General features: G+C 44.5%; 1 protein-coding gene across 2 annotated transcripts in view; it reads right to left on the bottom strand.

Moving 5' to 3' along the window:
• Positions 1-20,844, bottom strand: part of MTMR10 (myotubularin related protein 10) — a 441,272-nt gene that overhangs the window by 139,161 nt on the left and 281,267 nt on the right. For both annotated transcript variants that reach the window (XM_086958381.1, XM_086958382.1), the window contains 3 exons: positions 20,500-20,588; positions 17,185-17,315; positions 13,041-13,110 (listed from right to left, as the gene is read on the bottom strand). In XM_086958381.1, the coding sequence (XP_086814507.1) occupies positions 13,041-13,110; positions 17,185-17,315; positions 20,500-20,588 (290 nt within the window). The remainder of the gene's footprint in view (positions 1-13,040; positions 13,111-17,184; positions 17,316-20,499; positions 20,589-20,844) is intronic.

Raw genomic sequence — 20,844 nt, 5'->3', positions numbered from 1 at the left:
CGGATCATTTAATACGATCCAGGACGCTGTTTACAATCCAGGAGAGTACCGTAACTTTAGGGGAAGCCATAGCATAGTTAAAAAAAAGCAGCCCACAACCAGCCCAGTGGGGATGTGCAGCCCCGTAAGCACACAATGCCCTGCCACTGTATATCTATCACACAAGCCTGTGTGATAGCCATTTCTAACCAAAAAAAATAAACTATGTTAAAGCTGAACATGTATTAAACGAGACCAGGCTCATTAGTCCGACAAAACTACCTACGTCACACTTCACCCAAGGAAGCATCTGTTGCCCTAACTAAGGAACCCCAAACCTCTAACTAAGGGGGAGAAGGAGACTGTGCTTGGCTGTTGGAGCTGCTCAGGGAGGGGGTACTGCAGCAACAAGTGTTAAGTGACTGACTCTCCAAGAGGGTGCAAGACGAACACTACTTTGAAGCAAGCGGAGAAAAGGAGCATGTAGCGCAGGTCCAGCACACGCAGCTTCTGTTTCACCTCGACGAAGGAGCGCCTTGCTGATGCACAGCTCTGGTGTAATCTGTGATAAAAAGTATCTACAAGTTATCAAACCACAGGTCAGGGTGGGCCAAACCTGTCTTTAAAGTTAAGCAGCCTAAGGGATCACAGTCCGCTGGGGAGCCCCAGGTGGAGGCTTCAGAACCAGAGAACAGTGTGGCCTTTCAATAACATAATAAACAAGCATTTACAATGCAATAGGTCTCGCAGCATTAAAGTTTGAGTTATTGGCATTGTGTATGACAATGCCAATAGCTATAACATTTGCAAATGTGACACCTATAGCATTTGTAATGCAATATGAGTTGTATTTACATGACTTAGATGTATTGATATTACAAATAACAATGGCTTTTCATTTTTTTAATACTTAAATAAAAGTTATTGTAATTGAGTTGGTGGAAGGGTGAAGTGGGTGGTGTCCCCGAGTGATGTGGTGGTGTCCCCGAGTGACGAGTGGTGCCCCTGAGTGGTGTGGTGGTGTCCCCGAGTGAAGTGGTGGTGTCCCCGAGTGATGTGGTGGTGTCCCCGAGTGATGTGGTGGTGTCCCCGAGTGATGTGGTGGTGTCCCCGAGTGATGTGGCGGTGTCCCCGAGTGATGTGGCGGTGTCCCCGAGTGATGTGGCGGTGTCCCCGAGTGATGTGGCGGTGTCCCCGAGTGATGTGGCGGTGTCCCCGAGTGATGTGGCGGTGTCCCCGAGTGATGTGGCGGTGTCCCAGAGTGATGTGGCGGTGTCCCAGAGTGATGTGGCGGTGTCCCAGAGTGATGTGGCGGTGTCCCAGAGTGATGTGGCGGTGTCCCAGAGTGATGTGGCGGTGTCCCCGAGTGATGTGGCGGTGTCCCCGAGTGATGTGGCGGTGTCCCCGAGTGATGTGGCGGTGTCCCCGAGTGATGTGGCGGTGTCCCCGAGTGATGTGGCGGTGTCCCCGAGTGATGTGGCGGTGTCCCTGAGTGATGTGGTGGTGTCCCTGAGTGATGTGGTGGTGTCCCTGAGTGATGTGGTGGTGTCCCTGAGTGATGTGGTGGTGTCCCTAGAGTGATGTGGCGGTGCCCCTGAGTGATGTGGCGGTGCCCCTGAGTGATGTGGCGGTGCCCCTGAGTGATGTGGCGGTGCCCCTGAGTGATGTGGCGGTGCCCCTGAGTGATGTGGCGGTGCCCCTGAGTGATGTGGCGGTGCCCCTGAGTGATGTGGCGGTGCCCCTGAGTGATGTGGCGGTGCCCCTGATTGATGTGGTGCATGGCAGTGGTGGTGTCCGTGTGTGCATGGCAGTGGTGGTGTCCGTGTCAGTTCTGTATGTTTGGACTGCAGCACTGACTTCAGCACAGTGACCACATCTGATAAGGTTTGCATTATGGACCCTACAGAAAACAGATACATTGTGGAGACAGTACACATACAGCACGTCGAAGCAAGCCCAACATCCGTTTACTTCTGAAGGAGTATACCATCCTTAGGGATGTGTTTACACGTTTGCATCTTCTATAATTTGAGCTGGAGACAAGCTCTCAGAGGAAGCCACTTGGCGAACTGTTTCAGCACTTCAAATAGCCGACCACATGTGAAATTAAACCTGCCAAGCGCCAGGAGGCCATTCAAAACATACACACTGAAAGAAAAGATAGGACGAGTGTGCAACCACAGCGATTGACGCCTAACTCCTAGAGTTGGGTGACACAGTATGAGTCTGTGGGGGATGAGGACTAACATTTGAATGTAATCTTCTCCAAAGGAAGGGCAGACCGAAACTTTAAATTGAGACGTGGAAGCAACAACGCAAGTTAACCGGGGTACAGCTGGAAGCTGCTAGGGGCCGTAGGTAGGAATGTTATGTCTTTGAGATAACCATTAACTATGGGTAAGGTTCATTAAGGTTGGTGCTGTCGGTCTCTAGGACAGGTCTGTGGGGTGGAAGTCTGTCTGTCAGAGGGTGGTTGCCGGCTGTGGAAGGGGCTCTGTCTGTGAGCAGGTGCCATCTCCCTGTGAGCAGGGATGTCGGTGAGGGTACACGTGAGGCGAGGCCTGTAGTGAGGGACGGGGTCCGGTGTGGCAGGAGTGATGCGTCTGGGTATCTTTGGTGAGACAGGAGTGATTTGCAGTCTGCGAAGGTGTTCGGGGACATGTCTGTGGTGCGGCAGCTGTCAGTTGGAACAATACCCGTGCTGGTACATTGGTGCTGCGGAGTGCTGCTATCTTTGGAGGAGATTTGTTGTCTGAGAGCGGAGGCTGCTGTTTGTTTGGGGTCCTGGTGGTGGTGTCTGTGCTATGGGACGGTCTATCTATGGACAGTCGCTGTCTGCAAGAGACTGCTGCCAGAGGCGGACAGGGCGGCTGTCTGCAGCAAAGAGGGTGCTTCTTGCACCCCATGTATTCACTTTGTCCGGCAAGGCACGCCAGTTAAGTACTGTGTATAGTTTATATAGGAGTGTCTTGGCTGGGTTCTGCGGGCTTACTGCAGGTCGGGGGGAGGGGGGGGGGCAGTTGTATAGGAAGAGGTTGGGCCACTGCGTGAAGGGTTACAGGGCTGAAGGGGGATGCGATTGGGGAGAAGGTGTTTGTTCTAAGTGGAAATGTTGTTTTGGTAGAAGTGTAGGTGGAAATTAAGGGGACTCAGCGCTCCGGGGTGTACGGTGCGTTAGTACTAGGAGGCGCTATGTTTGCTGGGCGCAGACACGTTGAGGGGTCAGCGCACCCTGCTCCCTCCCACCCACCTCACCCCTTCATTCTCGGTCCTACCTGCTCCGGGCCACGCTCCTCCCCCCAGTCTGCGCGGGCTCGGGGGGCGGCTGTGCGGGCTGAGTGTGGCTCCGTCCTTGGAGGGTCTCCGGTGGGGGCTCGCGGCTGGTCCCGGGGGCGGGGAGGGTCCTTAGGGGTGGTACTGGATGGCCGCTCCAGGTCCTCGGTCCGAACTCCGGAAAGTTTTTTGCGGCCTCACCCGTGGGAGGAGAGACGTGTTGGCATGGCTCCACCCCCATGCAACCACACCGCCTGCATGCCGCCGGCCCTCCCCTTCGATCCGGCCCTCCCACTCATCTCACCGACGATCGGCCCTCCCGCCCCGGGACGCCCCTCTCACACTCCCTCTGCTTCAGACTGGCCCTGCCCCCGACCATCCCATACCCCACCAGCCCCGCCCTGACCGGCCCCCTTCCTCTCGCCACCATCTAACTGGCCGGCCCCAGCCAGGCCAGGCCCCTCCTTCAACGGGGAGCCCGCCTCGAACCCATCGCCCCTATTTGGCCACTATCCGCGACTATCTACTACTCCCAAGTGTCATCCGACTTTCGGGCGGTCATCAGCAGCGACAAAAAACCGTGCTGTCCCGGAACAGAACGTGCCAACAATGACTGCTATTAAAATGCCCCCGGAATCCCGCCGCAGCCGCCCCGGAAGTCAGGCAGGGTCGCCTGTGACGGGGGCGGGGCCACGTCCAGACCGGAAGAGGAGGCAGGCGGAGTCAATGCATCTCGCGGCCCGGGGCTCCTGTGAGTGGTGTAGAGCCCCGGGGCCGCGCCAGCAGGAGGTTGGGCGCCGCGTGCTGAGAGCAGAGTCCCCGACATTGGCCAGGTAAGTTCCAAAAGGCTGGGGGGGCTTGGTGCACTTGTGTGTGTGTGTGTGTGTCTGTATGCTCGTGTGTGTATGTATGTGTGCGACGGCGGGGGATGGGGGGCTTCGGTGCACTTGTGTGTGCGCGCGTGTGTGTATGTGTGAGGGGGGTGTCTCTGTATGTATGTATGTATGTATGTGCATGCGTGCATGGGCGCTTGTGTGTGTGTCTGTGTGTATGCGCATGCGTGTGTGGTGCTTGAGCTTCCCAGGAGACAGCGCGCGTTCGCGTGGCAGTTTCAAATCGCCTCCAAGGCGATGCGCGCGGCCGACACTGTCTCCTGGGAAGCAGAGTCAGCAACAAAAGATCTCTGGCGAGACACAGTGCTGACGCGCTGTGTTTTCGCTACGAGACCTAAAAAGGGAGACAGTTTGTCATGGGGAATCAAACACTCTAGCCAGACCCCTTTGCTCTAAGGTTTTGGAGAGGCCACCAATACCAAGATTGTTCCTCGTGCCATGTTTTCAGCATCGTCTGCCCTCTCAGTCAGAGACGATATGGAGGCAAACAACTTGGACATCCGACTATTGAGGGATAAGAGTTTGTCCTCAGTGGCCGAGATCTGGTTTTTAACCTCCGTGGTCCTGTCCACCACGTTGCACAGGTCTCGCGGCAACAAGGATAAATCTATGTGGAGGCCGGCTACCTTACCCCGCCCCATCCCCAACGCCCAGGGCCGGTTGGCCACATCAGTCCCTATGGGGTCCCTCTCCAAATAGTTTCCAAGGCAGTCCGGTGAAACCCACCAGCGAGGTCGCAGAGAATGACGGTCCCGGCCAAACAGGGCTGGACTGGCAAAGGGGACACTGGAGCTACAGGCAGCCTACCAGATAGGAGATCCACAAGAAAGGCAATAGTCCCCGCCTTCACCGGACCACACTGCCATGGAATGGCCAAGGAAGCAGGAGAGAAAGGGTAAGTGCCGACGCCCAGCTCAGAAGGGGCCTGTACAGAGAAGCGGGGGCTGGGGAACCCTTAGTTGCATCAAAACCTGCTGATTTCGGTCTCGGCATTGGTCGCCACGAATCCAGAGGACAGGCGCTCTGCAGACCACCCTCACCAGACACAAGGGCCATGAACCGGTCCAGGAGAGCCTGTAGCTACAAAAAAGGGCCCATTAGGAGTCATAAGGGCCGGGCACTGGAATCAAAGGGCGTCCCCATGCTGGGCCCCACTGCCGCAAATGTGGTGTCTTTGGCTGATTGGATTCTCCTTCAGTCCCCCCCTCCACCACACACATGGTCGGAGCCAATGCACACAAGGAGGAGGAATTGGGAGTAAAGGAGTAAGACCACCTACACCATCTCTCACCTCTGCTGCAGAGCAGTCTCCTCCACGCCATCATTGATCAACAGCGGGTGCACAGATCTCGAGGCCGCAATGGTTTCCTGCAATAGTAGTTACTGGTGGATTAGCGCCTCTGTGGTTCCCAGCAGGTACTTCATCCAGCAGCTGCACAGGTCTTGCGGCTGCCACTCTGCCAGCAGTCCGTGGAAGGCACACTGCTAGTTTGGGCAGCACCGCTAGGCAGCCACACGCAAGGCCTCAGTAATTGATTGTGTTTTTGTCAAACGGAGTAAGCACCCTCTTGTCATGGAAGGGGATGCTTTTCCTACCATACATAGTGATCATAACCCACTAATCTTATCCCTAAAAGCCCATGCAAATGGTGTAAAGAATTACAATATGTGTGCACATTCAATTTCTGTGAAAGATGCAGGACGAAGACTTGTCTGGTATTCTGCAAATATGAAGATGATAATGTGCCAGATTACTGATGGTGGGAGGGTTGGTCAACTCTTGTTTATCGGAGAAACGCAGCCCTATTGTGATATGGAGTAGTTTTGCAGAATTAACCTCTTGTATAAGAGACATGCTCACAAGGCCCATAGGAAATAAAACTAGGCACAATAAGCCCTGGCTTGATAAGGCTTATAGGGCTGCAACTACTAGACTATGAAGGGAACTGAAGTGCTCCCCAAGGGATCAAGAAGCAATTGATTGACTTACACTCTGCCTTAAACATGAGAAGGGCAGACCTGAAAGATCAGAAATGGGAAGCCTTGGTACCCCAGGCTTTTTGGAAGGCGGTATAGGCAATGCTTTGTTACCGGTACGTCGCCTAATAAAGTAAACACCCATATTGGCCCCGAAAGCTGGAGAGGTCACTTTAGTGGAATTTATTGTTCTAAGCTTCTATCCCAGAGAAAGGAATGGTTGATGTCCTCTGCGTTTGAACATTCAAATTTCTGCTGAGGTGGTTTTGGAGGGCATCCATAACAGACCCTCTAAAAAAGCTCTGGTAGGGATGGAGTTCCTATGCATGTATTTAAGGAAAATCCAGGGATTGGCCCCCTTGCTTTTTAATTTTTTTAATAAATTCTGCTTGCAAGATTGCTGATTGGTGTCACTTCCTAATGGCATCAGGCCATAATCGGGCAAGTCTTTAAAAAGGGAAACGCACATAATCCTAAGTGTTATTGCCCAATTTCAATTTTTGACTCAGTCACTTAAATAATTGGGAGAATCATACTGTACTGTTTACTCCTTTGAACTACGGAGTAGATTACTCTCCCTCCAGTCCAGTATGGCTTTAGAAAAGACCTTGGCACTGAGAGCAGTGTTTAAATCTCCATCTTCTTGTGTCTAAATATGTTTGCCAAAAGCAGTTCTGTCCAGCTGGCATTTATGGATCTTACATGTGTAAATAGATTCAAGCTATGAGATATTCCAATCTTCTTGGGCCTCAAGGCGGACCTGCTGGCCTTTTTAAAACATCTTCATCTGGACTGGGGACAGTGAACACCATCCACCCCTACCATACAAGTTAATAGGGGAGTACAAAAGGGATGTGTGCTGGCACCAATTTTATTCTTGTTTTGTATTAACAACTTTAAAGCTGAATTGGTGAATGTAGGGGCTGATGTCCCGCTGGTCAACAAAAAAACCTGCTCCAGCACTTCTGTGCAGTGATGATCCTGTGTTACTTGGTAGGACGGCCAATGGATTAAAGCTATTGGTTTCCACTTTATTTGTGTTTATGAAAAAGTTTGAATTGGAAACAAACTTTTCAAAAACCTTCACCTTTGTATTGGGGTAAGGGTAACAGAGAAAGAGAGTCAGTTCCAGTATCTTGGGTTGATGCTTGATAATGAATGCTCTTGGGTCCAGAGTGTAGGGAACAGGAAAACATATTTCTTGCATGCGGTTGGCTCTATTTTCTCTCTAGCTGTCTTCATAAGGAAAAGCCCATAGCCCCTTTTCTAGAGATTTCCAGGAGAAAGGGTCTCCCCATTTTAATATATGGCTGTGGGGCTATAGGGATGTGGGAACTGTACAAATTGAGGAAAACAGAGTGTGTACGCATGTGCTAGGGGCATCACTATCAATGGTGCAGCAGGTGCAGAGGCATCAGGTCCCAGACGTGTTATGGGACTATTGAATGCCATTAGTGACTGTATTTTACCACACCAAGAGTGGGAGACATTTTCCTGGAACCATGGCTGCTGGGGCCATGGCGCACTTGCTACACCACTGGTGAGGTTTCATACTGTTGAGGCTATAATGTCAAGCTGCCTCAGCATATTTGTGGGACAGGGTCATTTAAAACAAAACTTTTAAGTGGCTTCTGATTCAGAGTCATTAAGCAAACAACCACGAAACGTGTAATACGATTAAAAACCAGTCACAACCACAAATAAACATGATTTTAAACAAATACTTCATTAACCTACATAAAGAACGAAAATATCTTATCAGGAAAAACAAACTAGAAATTGGACCCTTAGGTATAACATTAAATGCACGCTCATTGGTATAATCATGTAAACGCAAAAGACTTGGTTGTCTATCTGGTGTTCAGGGAAACTCTGCATTGGCCTCCTTTCTCTGTTTCCAGGTTTTGTGGCAATAGAGTCAACAGTGGTCCATTATCTAGTATCCATCTTGAGGCTCAGCCTTCCTCTTCACTTAACATTAATGAAGGGTCTGAGCCAGGACCTCCTAAGACTGATACCAAGAGCATAATGGGAAAGGGAATTAATGTCTGCGCTACCATATGGACGTTAAAACTCCACATATGGGTAGCGCAGCTAATTGCCCAATAGTAAACAGTGATGTTTTCTTAAGCTTGAGAACTAGTTCTAGTAGAGTAGTAGAACATTTTCTCTTTGACAGTTTATGTATGCCCTATAGGCATTATAGTAGGAAACACATCAACTTATGATGAACTGCACTGAGTTCCCACAAGGAAGTAGGATTTTGATACAGGTCTTAAAGTTTACATGATGTGCAACCGAGTAGAAGTTAACTTTCAACCTGATAAATGAAGCAGCAACGAGTAGGAGAGTAGCTGATCATGAAGGTACTAGGGAGGATAAGACAAGCAGCTGGTTAAAGCAATAGTGCTGTTTTATCTAGGTACTGGAACGTCAACTAGGCCTCTTAGGGTAAAAATAAAAGTGTGTTTCTCATGTTAATTCCCGAAGAATATTTAGACCCGGCTGTAGCTCAATCCGTGAAAGGGAAATAAACAGAGTTTGTCAAGCTAGCTTTTGGTCTGCAGATTGTACTTTTTGTTATTTGGTGTAAATTCGTTCCGTCGTTGTTGAAAAATTTAAGGAAATCAAAATTTGCATATTTGCGTAAGCAGCTAATTCATGAATAATAATGAGCTTGTGCAGAAGCTCTAGAACTTTGATTGGCTGCCAACACTTCAACCAGGAGGTTTTGGCAGCTGAAGCGAAGTTCCCCCCGAAAAACGTGAAAAAAAGAAAAGAGGGCAGGATAGTAATACATGGACACCCAAGCTTTGGGACCAAAAAAGCATTGGCCAGGTACCAGGGGCATGCCTCCTTAATTAAAATAAAGGCGAGAGGCGCACGTGGCCCCCTCTATGAGCATGTTATGCCCAGGGGACACCCACCTCTGTTGGGCTTATGTTAAAATTATGGCAGGGGGCCACGTGGCCCCCACCAGGAACCACTACCTCCCTGGAACTAAAAATAAAACGAATTGGGGGAGGGGGGTCACGTGGATCCCCCCCACCCCAATCGGAGGACCACCAACCTACTGGGGCTTCTGGTAATTCAAAATGCGGGGGGCCTCAAGGACCCCCTCCTCTGGGCTATAAATTAAACTAATGGGGGAGGGGTCTACGATTAATAATAAAGAGGGGAGCTGCAAGCCCCCCCCCTTCCTGGAGCCAATTGCACCCGCTTGCTGAGAATGGAGTTTTCGTCCGTTTACCTGGCTGCTGTGAAGTGGACAGGGAAACAATTGAAAAGACTGTTCTCACAGCATGGGGGCTCCATGTTTAGAAGCTCCCGTCTGTGAGAGCCATGCTGGCTCTCCCAGGAAGCGTGGAGCTGCCAGGAACCGTGGGGGCCTTCAGGTTCCCCCACAGTCTCCAACAGTGGTGACTGGGTGCCCTGGGAGGGATCGAGGGCAACCCACAATCAAGAGGCTGGTCCCCGCGGTTTGGAGTCTCTGAGGCCGAAATTAGCCTAGGGAGCAGTGTTGCATGTCACTCCATCCTATTTAATTAAAGTATTTGGCCTCGGAGAGGTGGTGGTCCCTGGGTTATATGAAAGCCACAGGAAGGGGGAAACGTATAGCACCCCTCCTTAAGTAATTATAAAGCCCAGAGGAAGTGGCGGTCTCCGGGGCTCTTGGAGCTAAAAGGGGTGTGGGAGTCCCGACGCCCCCACACCCATACTTAATATCAGTAAATCCCTTGGGAGGTGGTGGCCCCTGGGGCTATGAAGTGGAAAAACAGAGAGCAGAAAAATAAGCAGGAAAGACTAAACAAACTGCAGTAAAACTGTCAGGAAAGGGGAAATAGGGCAGACAATGTGTTGAAAGGGCAAAACTGAGGGCAGAAACCCAAGCAGGAAAGGCAAAACAGGGCAAAACATGGAGCATACAAGCACTCACAGACTCCCTTAGACTCATGCATCCACTCAAAGACTCAATAAGGACATGTACCAAGCCACAAAAAATGTAAGCCCACTGCTATTAAGACTGCACATCTAAAGTTACCACAGCGAAAACAGTAGTTAATTACTAAGTTCAGAGCTGGAGTAAGTCCAGAATCACACAAGGACAACCATTGTTACTGCAACAACCTCCCATAGAAAATAATAATGGTAGGACTTAAGACCCCATAGAAAATAATATTAAATTATATTAAACTATTTAAAATAGATAAAAATATAAATATAATGTAATGTTAGAGAAATATATAAAAATACATATTATGTATACATTTTAATAACTTTAGTTCCGAAATTAATGTGATTATTTTTACTAATACATAAAAACGTAATTCTAGATCTTACTTCTTTTTACATTTTTTTGTTTTGTTTTAGTTTCATATAGCGCATACTAGATTCGAAGAAATCCAGTATCAGAGCCCTTTACATGAGCACCTGTTTCGTTACAGATGGGCACATTCATTTTTGTTAGGCACAGGGAGATTAAATTATTTATTTGCCCAGAATCACAGTATGTGAGCATCCATGCCCGGACTCCAACCTGCTTCCCCAGCTTCGAGTTCAACCGTTCTAGCCGAAATGCTACATCCTCTCCCTATTTTAATATTTAATAATGTATTTTTTTTATAATTAGGTTGGACTTTATTTATCAAACTTCAGAAAAATATATTTTATTTATTTAAATTAAAATTGTATTTAAAATGAAGTTAAAAGTAATTTAGCATATTTTCTATTTTGTTGTGTATGGAAAATAAATATATAACATTATTTTACAATAATATTTAACAAATACTTCAGAAATTATTCATTTATCTTGAGATTTATAAAGCACAGGCTCACCGACATCGATGGTAAATCTGATCAAGGAGATGGGGAGATATAAGGAGGACAACAATTGTTGGTTGGAATAGATACAGAGAATTGTTCAGAATAGTTCACTATTGTCACTTCAAATAGGTGAAACATTACCATCACTCAAATCAGTCTGCAATATTATTCTCCCAAATATTTATTGCAGCACCCTGCAACGTATTACATTGTAGCTTTAAGTGTTTAGTAATGAAGTCAGAAATTGACTTTGCCAATTGTGATGGCGTAGACAGTCTAGTCCTAAAGAGCCTACTTCCATATACCTAATCTCACCAAAATGTCCACGGTTATCTTTAGGAGCTTTGCTGTTTTTCTATTTTGTTGGTCCTGTATTCACCCCTGGTGTTAAATATGAAGGGAAGCCATAGGTATAATATGGTTTATTCTTAATCACTCTCAAATAATTAACTTAAAACTTTACTACTGAAAACGAACCCCTCAATTTCCGAATACTAAAAAAAAGTGATTTCTAGCTAACAATTTCATAAACAAAAAAGGCAAACACTTGAATAGTCACTACCAAACAAACAAAATAGAAAATAAGCGCAGTTGCACCAACTACATCTGGCTAGCGTCAGCTTATTTAAATGCAACCATCACAACTTCACTACAAAACAAGTGGGAATGTTGCTTTTCAAGAACTCAAGTGTTCTTTTTTCAAATTCCACCGATTTTTCTTTTTTTTTTACATTCCACTGGGACAGTTTAAATATCTGCCAGTCCATCAACAGCAACTCCTGAGCAAACAGTACAGATTTGGAATCCATGCCACTGGCACCGTCTGTACTCGTGCTCCCTGTGAATGAGGAATGACAACAGTCACCTACAGGTGGTAGGCAGCAGGTAGCAGCATTGTTCAAACCTGTGTCAGTGGCGTAAAGGCCTACGCGAAGTACAGATCCAGCAAAGTTAGCAGCAATATTCTGTCGCCAGCTTAGCCCTGCCACAAGCCCACAGCAACAAGAAGAATCAAAGTGCTGTGTTATCCTAAGTCGACTCTATCCAGCATCTCAAATGTTAGACAACAGGACTGTACAACGTCAACAGCACTGACAGCGAGCAACCCAAAAAAATAACAAAGCGGACATGCTGAACTGAACATAGCTTAAAGCAGGAGGAAGGAGCATAAGTACGCTTAGAACAGTGTTAAACATCGTTTACTAACAGATCCAGATATCGCAGCAATTCAAGTAGCAGCTATACCTCATTCTTCTTTTCTTTAACTTTCCATAAACACATTGAACTATCTATAATGCTTAAGATACAACCCTTAAACTGCAGGATACACACTCAACTTGGGCTTAATTGAAACCAACGGTGTTTTCTGTGTACACTACAACGCAGAATGCAGTACATGATACCATCTACACTGTAAACTTCTCCAAGGGACTGGTTTTAGAATGTTGGTGCAAGTGGTTGGTAAATGCAACACAAAACTGCAATGAGAAATATTTTGTGAATATCCAACTTTAAAGCACACCTCTAAAAACTCCTGCTCTATGTTTGCATAGAGCTCATAGGATCACCTTCACATCAGGAAACTGCTCAAAGCACTTTGACTTTCACGACTGCAATAAACTGCTCTCTAATACTTATATGTAATGCCTGTACATTCATGGACAGATAGTTGCTTAATCTCCACTGTGTACAGAACAAGACATGTTAAAACAATGTGTGTATACACACATTGCATTTTTCAGTCTGACTGCGCAGACCTGAATTTAACAGCCAGAGATTATTTCAGTGGCCTTTTCTATTTACTGTTTATATTTCTGCAGTTGGGTTCTCCTAAGGACACAGACTCTTTAAACAATTTCCCTAATCTATTGCAACCTCCTCCCTAAAGAGATTGGCACTGTTTTACTAAAACTAAACTGAATTAAAACGTATGCAGTTACTTCATCTTAGGCAACAGGCACCAGTTCTGGCAAGGCTTTTCCAGTATCAACCAGGAACATTTGCCCTCAAAATTATCCACAGCTGTTGCCGTCAGCTATTTGCTTCTCTTGTTAGCATTTACATTTATTTTACTAACGAAATAAGCCTACATACCTCACGTACTCTAGCCATCGAGCATTCTCTAATAAAGACAGCCATTTCTCTTCCGTTTCATCAAATGGTTCTGAAAAAGAGTAAATGTGAACATCAAGTCACCAATAACCATTTAAAATAGAAATCAGAAAAAGGGAAGTCATGGTCGATGAGTTATGGCTAGGAGAAAAACATTTAATCTGTTGTGAAATTTACTTTTATTTGGGAAAATCAATTCTCTTTAGGTTACATTACATAATCAACCAAATTTCTAGTGAAATTCAAACGTTTCCAAAATAAATACGCACATTTAAATAATCCAATATGTCAGTGATTTTTGGTCATGTTTGTAGGCTTGCCTATTTCACAGAAGCAAACCATGTAACCAGGCAGTAATTTAACTAATGAACCCAAGAGGTTCTACCATCTAATTAATCTGTGTAAGGTAAATTCCTGAGTATTGATTACAGAAAGGTTACTCAATATAATTTCTCACTGAAGCATTGTGCTTTTAACTGATCTCCTACAGTTATTATTAATGACAAGCTGATGGAAATTACGTATAATAAAACAATATATCTGTGATAATAAAGTATTTGTAGCATCCAAATGACAAAAAACTGAATTTTGACATGGCTCTCGGCGTTGTTTCCTCCACTCACCTTAGCGCGGGGACACACCGCTATGGCGTAACCAGGAGCTTCATACATTTCTTTATTGTTATTAATGTACATCACATGTGCATTACGGCAGGATTTTTCGTCGTCAAGTAATACCAAACATGTCACTGCGCTTGCTTGAAAAAAGAAGGTTTCACAAAACGTCCTTACTTATGGCACTTTCTGGAACTTGAAGAATTTTAGGGCTGATGAATAAATGGCGGAAATCTGGATAGATTGAATGTGGTACAGCTGGTAATATAGAGTTTTCTTTAAAAAAAATAAATCAGATGCCAGAGAAGAGGGCATCTCCATGCCTGCAGAGGCATCATCTCCAAACGATGCACCAGCTCTATGAGCAGTTTCTTGCGTGTATGCCATCTGTTCTGTGTAATTCCTACCCACACCTTTACAAGCCTTTATAATAAATGGGGTTACCAAGTAGAGGCAAAGGACCTGGGTGTCGATCTGTATAGGAAAACAGTGGTCCTTGACTAATTGTAGCTCAAGATCAATGCAATACCATTAAATGAGTATAGAGATATTCATGCCACATGAGAATATAGGCAAAACAATTCCAGGCCACTATCCAAAGACTGATAATGTCATTTTATTCAGTCATGATGGGTTAATTCGAAAAACAAAGAGTCAAAACATATGATATACAATGTTATATCCACGGTTACCATCAAGAGAAAAAAAAAAAGAATGTGTGAAAGGTGGTACTCAAGTGAAAAATAGAAAAGAAAGGAAGGTTGCATCAAGGTAAAAATTCAAATAAGTAATACCATGAGGGATCCAGTATGGATAGAAAGAAGGTCTCCCTTTAGACATTCAGGCCTAACCCTGTAAACACAGTTAAGTACACTACAATTTCTATGTTGGTTTTCACACAGTGTAACATAATCTGTGATTTGGGGGTAGGGGGTCGGATGTAGAGTGTAGGTCTATTCAGGGGCGTCGACGTTTCGACCCTAGTGCATAAGGCTAAGTGGGGTTCTCTGCTGCGGGTCTTCCTCAGGACGGGGGTGGGGGGTATCGCTGCACATAACCAGGTGAGTAACCAAGGTATTGGTTTCAAGTTCCATCAATTATCTGTCATGTAGTTTCATCAGGTATTTGGAACGTATACCCAGCACCGCTGCGTGGATGAGCGGTCTGGGGCATCTGTTTAAAGTCAATTACTTCGTATTTCTTGGGAGCAGAAGTCTCCGAGTCCGAAAATAGCAGCTCGCCGCATCAGTCGGCCGTCACTCAGCGAGGCAGACGGATGCAGAGCGCTGCTATTTAGCCATTCTATGAATCAGAAAAAAGGAGCACTAATATTCCTATCGCAGCTTCTTGCACAGTAGTCACCCAACCTTTTAGCAAAAATAGTTCTACAATCTGTTTCAGATTCTCTAACTGAAGGCAAAGGAGGGGAGGAAACTGAAAACGTGTTGTGGAAAAGCACTGCATACAGGACAGAGGCAACTTGGTACCTCTGCACTTATATTTCTGCACTCACTGGTGTCTATGTGGAAAGCTAAGACAGCACCTGACATGGAGCAAAATCACCACGGTAGGACATATGAAGGAGCAGACAGAAAAATGCAACCTGATATAAATACACTTGGTGTCCCACAGGGTAGAGCGAAGAGTAGGAATTTTGAGTTGAAGGCTGGGGGGATCCACATTTGTTTGACCAATTGCCCTCTTGGTTTTACAATATTAATGTGGCAAATAGGTGCTTATCGGTACTCCTGCTATGGAGGGAAGCAGCACACTTGTGATCCACGCTTAATGCTGGGCACAGCAAACACTTCCAATGAGGGCATGGTGGGAATGACCCTCAAGATGCATTCTATATCTTGTGTATATTTTATGGTTAGAATGTTGACAAGTTACAAGGTAGACTAGTGTAAATAGCACTTGTTAGTACAGAGGCAGGCAAAAAACCTGATTGCACAGAGGGGTCCTTTATGAGGGAGGGGATAGTAAACTCAAGTCCAGAAACAAATATGATGGGGTGTATCAACGATGGGGTGTTTACTTCTGAAGTAATTAGCCCCAAAAGCCTCTGTTTTGGTAAATGGTAAACTCACAAAACCTTTCCATTAAGGAGAGGCACAAAGCAGGGGATTTCACGCAGTGTGCGATGGTCATGGAACCTCTAGCAACGAACATTAGATGAAAGGTGTACTGGTCGGTGGAGACAAGCATTAGCTCAGACTCTATGTAGTTGAGATATTTCTTTTTCTGGGATAACCTGAAACATCACTGTTGGTTGGGATTCAAAAGACTGAAAACTTCTCCAAGATGTTAGGATTAAAGATAAAATCTGAGACACTCTGAACTACTGGTCCTATCACCCGAGAGCACTGGCAAAGCAAACCCAAATTACATTGTTTATATTAGTTTAAATGTTGCCTGGTTTAATTACTTAATGGAGGAGATATGGCTCTGTCGATCCAGGCCTCTGCTGAACATCCTGTGATTCTGGGCAAATCACAATCTTCCTGTGTCTACAAAAACAAAAGCATAAATTATTCTGTTCCCATGTAAAGCACTCAAATGCCTTTGGGTGAGGTTTGCGTTATATAACTGGCAAAAATGAAATAAAAATAGAAATTTGTGCTAAAACCCTAGGAGAAAATTTGAACCAGTTGCCTTTAATGTGGGGTGAATTATTTTTACAATGTTGAACATGTGTACTGCGTCAAGTTGTTTGTTCCCACATTCATAACTTTCCTTAATTAGTTGGTTTCTGTTTTTGAGATTGAAAATTAAATTGTTTCACATACTTCAGGGAAGCCTGAGTCCAATGATGGTATTACTTGAACTAGTACACATTTACTATAACCCAATCCAAAAATATATATTATATTCCCTACCCCTCCTTACTCCACCTACTTTTCATGAAATTCCTTCTGCAAAGATGGATGACGCACCTTAAAGTTGTTTTTATGAAGACTCTGATTAAATGATCTCCCTGGAATCGAAAACGTTATGAAATTTTCACTTTTGGACTGCTTTAGCTGTACCTTAGGTATTGAGGATAAAAGGATAAATAATGAGGGACACCATTATGCCTCTTTTCAACTACTGAATTTGCAGCAGCCGAATAATTATTATCTCTTATGAGTTGTTACTGCACCTTCTATCACTTTGTTTCACAACTCACGTGCAATGCCCAGTCACAATTCTTTTTTCTTCTTGGAGCACCGATTTAACATTTGAATATATGATGCATACATTACGTGTTGGACTTTGTGCTGGATATTGCTTAGGATTTAGCAGAAGATTTACTCGGACTCTGTATGAAGAAGAAGTGTTTGTGAATAGTTCTGAAAGGCCCTTGGGGAGGTGATGAGTATTCCTCTCCCAATTTCCTCCAGAGACTGCACATACAGCTAAGGGGACATTTAACGTCGGATTCAAATTAAAGCCACTGATTGTCTTCCGTTTGTTTAAACTTCCTTGCACTGACAAGAACCTTTGGGTAAAAGAAATTATAGGCAACTTACCAATAACACACAGATGTTTGAGCTTGACAAATGCAGCTTGGATTTCCTGAATAGTTGGTAGATTCTTGTCCAAGTCTGATTTGTAAACATCACTTCTTTGTGGGTGACTTCTGGTTATTGCATTACAAATCCTAACATGAAAAGGCAAGTTATTTCTGAATTATACAAAGGTATCTATGATGTGGCAAAAAAGCACAAAACACAATGCCATATTACTTTGCAATTAATACCACATATTTGTCCTTTTCCTATTGTTCCATTTCAAAAGCTACTTTTCCTACCACACAAGGCAAAAACAACATGCTAGAAGAGCCTGTGGCCAGATGATACTACAGAGTGTTAAAAGCAGGTCTGCGACAACCTAGGTCACCGTATAAAGAAAAGGCAAATAAACGTAACATGCACGGTTTTACTACTGCTGTCAAATCTCATTTCCATAAATCATAACATTTTGATCACAGAGACGTAGCATACTGGGAAATGCCTGCATGTAGCAACGCCAGTACTAGTGCAACACAAAGAGGGGAAACCACGTTTTCAAAATCAGTATACTGCACGGGGTGATGAATGCAAACAACTTATTTGGTTGTTTGTCTTAATACAGTATCAGCAACAGTGCCACCGGGACTAAAAGTAGGGTGGAATAAATTGCAGTCTAGGCTGCTGGACTGGATAACAACATTTCCGAACTTGATTACCAAAACAAACCTATACTGGTCAAAAAGTTGGAGCAAGTCAATCTACCTCCAATGTCCAATTTCCACAGAAATTAACTGTAACTATAAGTTTGGAAACTATAGGTGCCACCCGTCCCCTGGATACCTCTGTCCTCTTATACTCGCTATCATTTAAGTCAGTGATACTTCAGTGCTCTCATCCAAAATGTGCAGGTTTAAAATCACAGTAACTCTGGTAAATAAAATTCCTTCAGTCACACCATTTAATCATTATCTGCACGGTCCTTATTTTCTTCATGGTGCTACTGGATTACAGGCATCAGCCCTAAATGATCCCTTCTGCATATTTTTCCTTTCAAAATAAAAGTTGTAAAAAAGGTTAAAATAGCACAATTGTGTTTAAGGTTTGGCTTAATCCTAACCCCAAAATTAAATACAAATCATTTTAAGGGAGCCAATGACTTCTGGAAGAGATTCCTCTTTGTACAAAAAAACATTATTTTATGTAGGTGGATGTATGTTTGTGTCTATAAACTAAAATACATTTTTCCTGATGAAGACCATTATTTTCATGATTTCATGATAACAACGAAGCCTAGAGTAAGAACACCCTAGGATCAGGAATAATGTGTCAATCTACTGTGCTTGCAGAACCCATTCATGTTGGTGCTTTGTGTACCTAATCAGTTGTTCTGCACTGGTGGAAGATATTCCTGCACTAAAGGACATTTGAAAGTTCTCTTGCTTCCTGCTTAGTGGAAGTTCAAATTACTCTTCCATCGTCTTCCTTTTATGTAAAACAGAGGTGGTGTTCATCCCAATACAAGTCAGCATTATAAAAGAGGGGAAAAAATGTCTTTAAATTAATCCAACAATAAAGTAGTAAGCTCAAGGTAACCCACATTTCTCCTAAAGACAGCATACATTCAGCAGTTCAAATCACTGCCTGTGTGATTAGAATTGCGAGCCTGAATATTGGTTCCAATGGGAAACCACAGCCAAATTATTACCAGCCTCATTAAAAAAACAATATGTGACAGTAACTGTACAGAGAAACTGTGAAAGAGAACTATTAAAACTACCACCGAAACCGGTTGACCATAACTGGCATAATTTACAACAATGTTTACACATCGCATGCCATTACAACACTGTCATTACAACCACTGCGTTGTTACATTGCATGCCATTACAACACAAGCCATTACAACGACTTGCTGTAGGGGGCAGAAGGTGTTGGATTTTAAATCAAACACTTTTCCTACTTTTGCACTGACTGAAGTTGGAATAGTAGAATTATACGATTCCAACATTCAGCGCCACTCCCTACAGAAAGTCGTCGTAATTACTTGGGTTGTAATGGTCTGGGATGTAACAACGCTGTTGTTGTAATGATCGCATTATAATGGCATCCGTTGTAAAATGGCATATACTCTCAAACCAGGCAATGGTAGGTACCTTAGATGTTTGAATTGAGAGAGTCAAATTAGTTTATATTAACTGGCATCTGGAGCAGGCAATATATTGAACAGCGCACAAGGGGAAGCCCCAGACATGAGTATTGATCACTCAATGATCATATTCGGAAACGAGTGAGACTTTGGAATACGGACGATTTCCCTCTTATGTGAGTGAAACTTGTGACATTTCCATATCAGTATCTAACATACTCATGACCCTTACTTCAGCCATTATAGATGAAAAATGGGTCACTCACAGCCGACTCTGACCCAGTTATCTTCTGTAATCCAGATGAGTGTTTGTTGGTGCCCTACTGGACATTACAATTCTGTCACCAAGAAACACGAAGCAGAAGCAAGAGTTACGAGGATAGTAATAAGCTGTATAGGCGGATTAAAGATCGAAAAAAAAGGATGCTGTGAGCCCGTGGTCTATGGTGTGCACTTCTGGATGCCCAGCTATTTGGTTAAGGCACAGGAACTGTGGTTATAATATAGTGTGTATTTTCTGTATTGGTTTGCTACTTTCCAATAGCATTCCAGAAAAGCGGCCAAGATAAAGCCGCAGACAGGCTATTTTTCATCCCAGAAGGTAGAAAAACAGAGTGCCTGGGCATTTGTCGCAGTGTTTGAGTGGTGCAATGGACATTAACTTTCCAAATCACAATAACTCTGAGCCTAAGAGTGTATAGATGTAATAGACACACTGTTTGAGAGCAGGTGGTGAATCTAGACTGAAAATTCAAAAACACGTGAGGGACAATAAAGGGTATATGTGCTGAAGAGTTTTGATCAGACCAGAAAGAAAATTGTTGAGAGGAGTATACAAGTTACATAAAAAAAAAATTCTGTAGGCAGGGTCCCTCCATCACCAGTGGAAATCGTTAAACTGATTGTATGGTGGTAACGGTCTACAGGATTTGAGGCCTATTCTGGGAAGGCAATAGCTTGAGTGGTATGGTCAATACTTTTTTGGTGAAAGAGTAACACTTGGCTGTGCACACAGGGCATTTTCAAGTTTATTGTGCCATGAAAAAGGCTCTTGGGCAAGAACAATATTTTACACAAGAACACTACGGTATGCTGGATTAAAATGTGCAAGCCCCCTTTTCACACTGGCATGCAAAAATTACTGAAACGCATCTCAAAGAAACATACAGTTGCATCATGTTTCTGACCTTTGGTCTACTTTTCTTTGTTGCAGCAGATCTTTGATGCTGGCCATTCTCACAAGTGCATTTCCATTGGGGTGATTCCAGCACCACACCTAAATAAATTTTAGAAAATGAATGATCGAAAGATCTTCATCTAATTAGACATTTGTAAAGTAGTACAAACACTGATATCAAAAGTGCTCTCATGCCTAGCTTTCCTGCTCACTCAACAAATCGGGCTCCACTAATTTGGGGGCACTATGTGGTGATTGTGTATGTGACTTCCAGGATTCAGGGCATTCAGATGAGTCATGTCGATTGAGTCTGAACGTAGCCATATATGGTAAGGAGAAAGTGACAGTACTCCTA

Source organism: Lissotriton vulgaris, chromosome 2_1 (genome assembly GCF_964263255.1).
Source record: "Lissotriton vulgaris chromosome 2_1, aLisVul1.2, whole genome shotgun sequence".
In the NCBI taxonomy this organism is placed as follows: domain Eukaryota; kingdom Metazoa; phylum Chordata; class Amphibia; order Caudata; family Salamandridae; genus Lissotriton; species Lissotriton vulgaris.
This window is presented reverse-complemented; position numbering and strand designations above follow the sequence as displayed.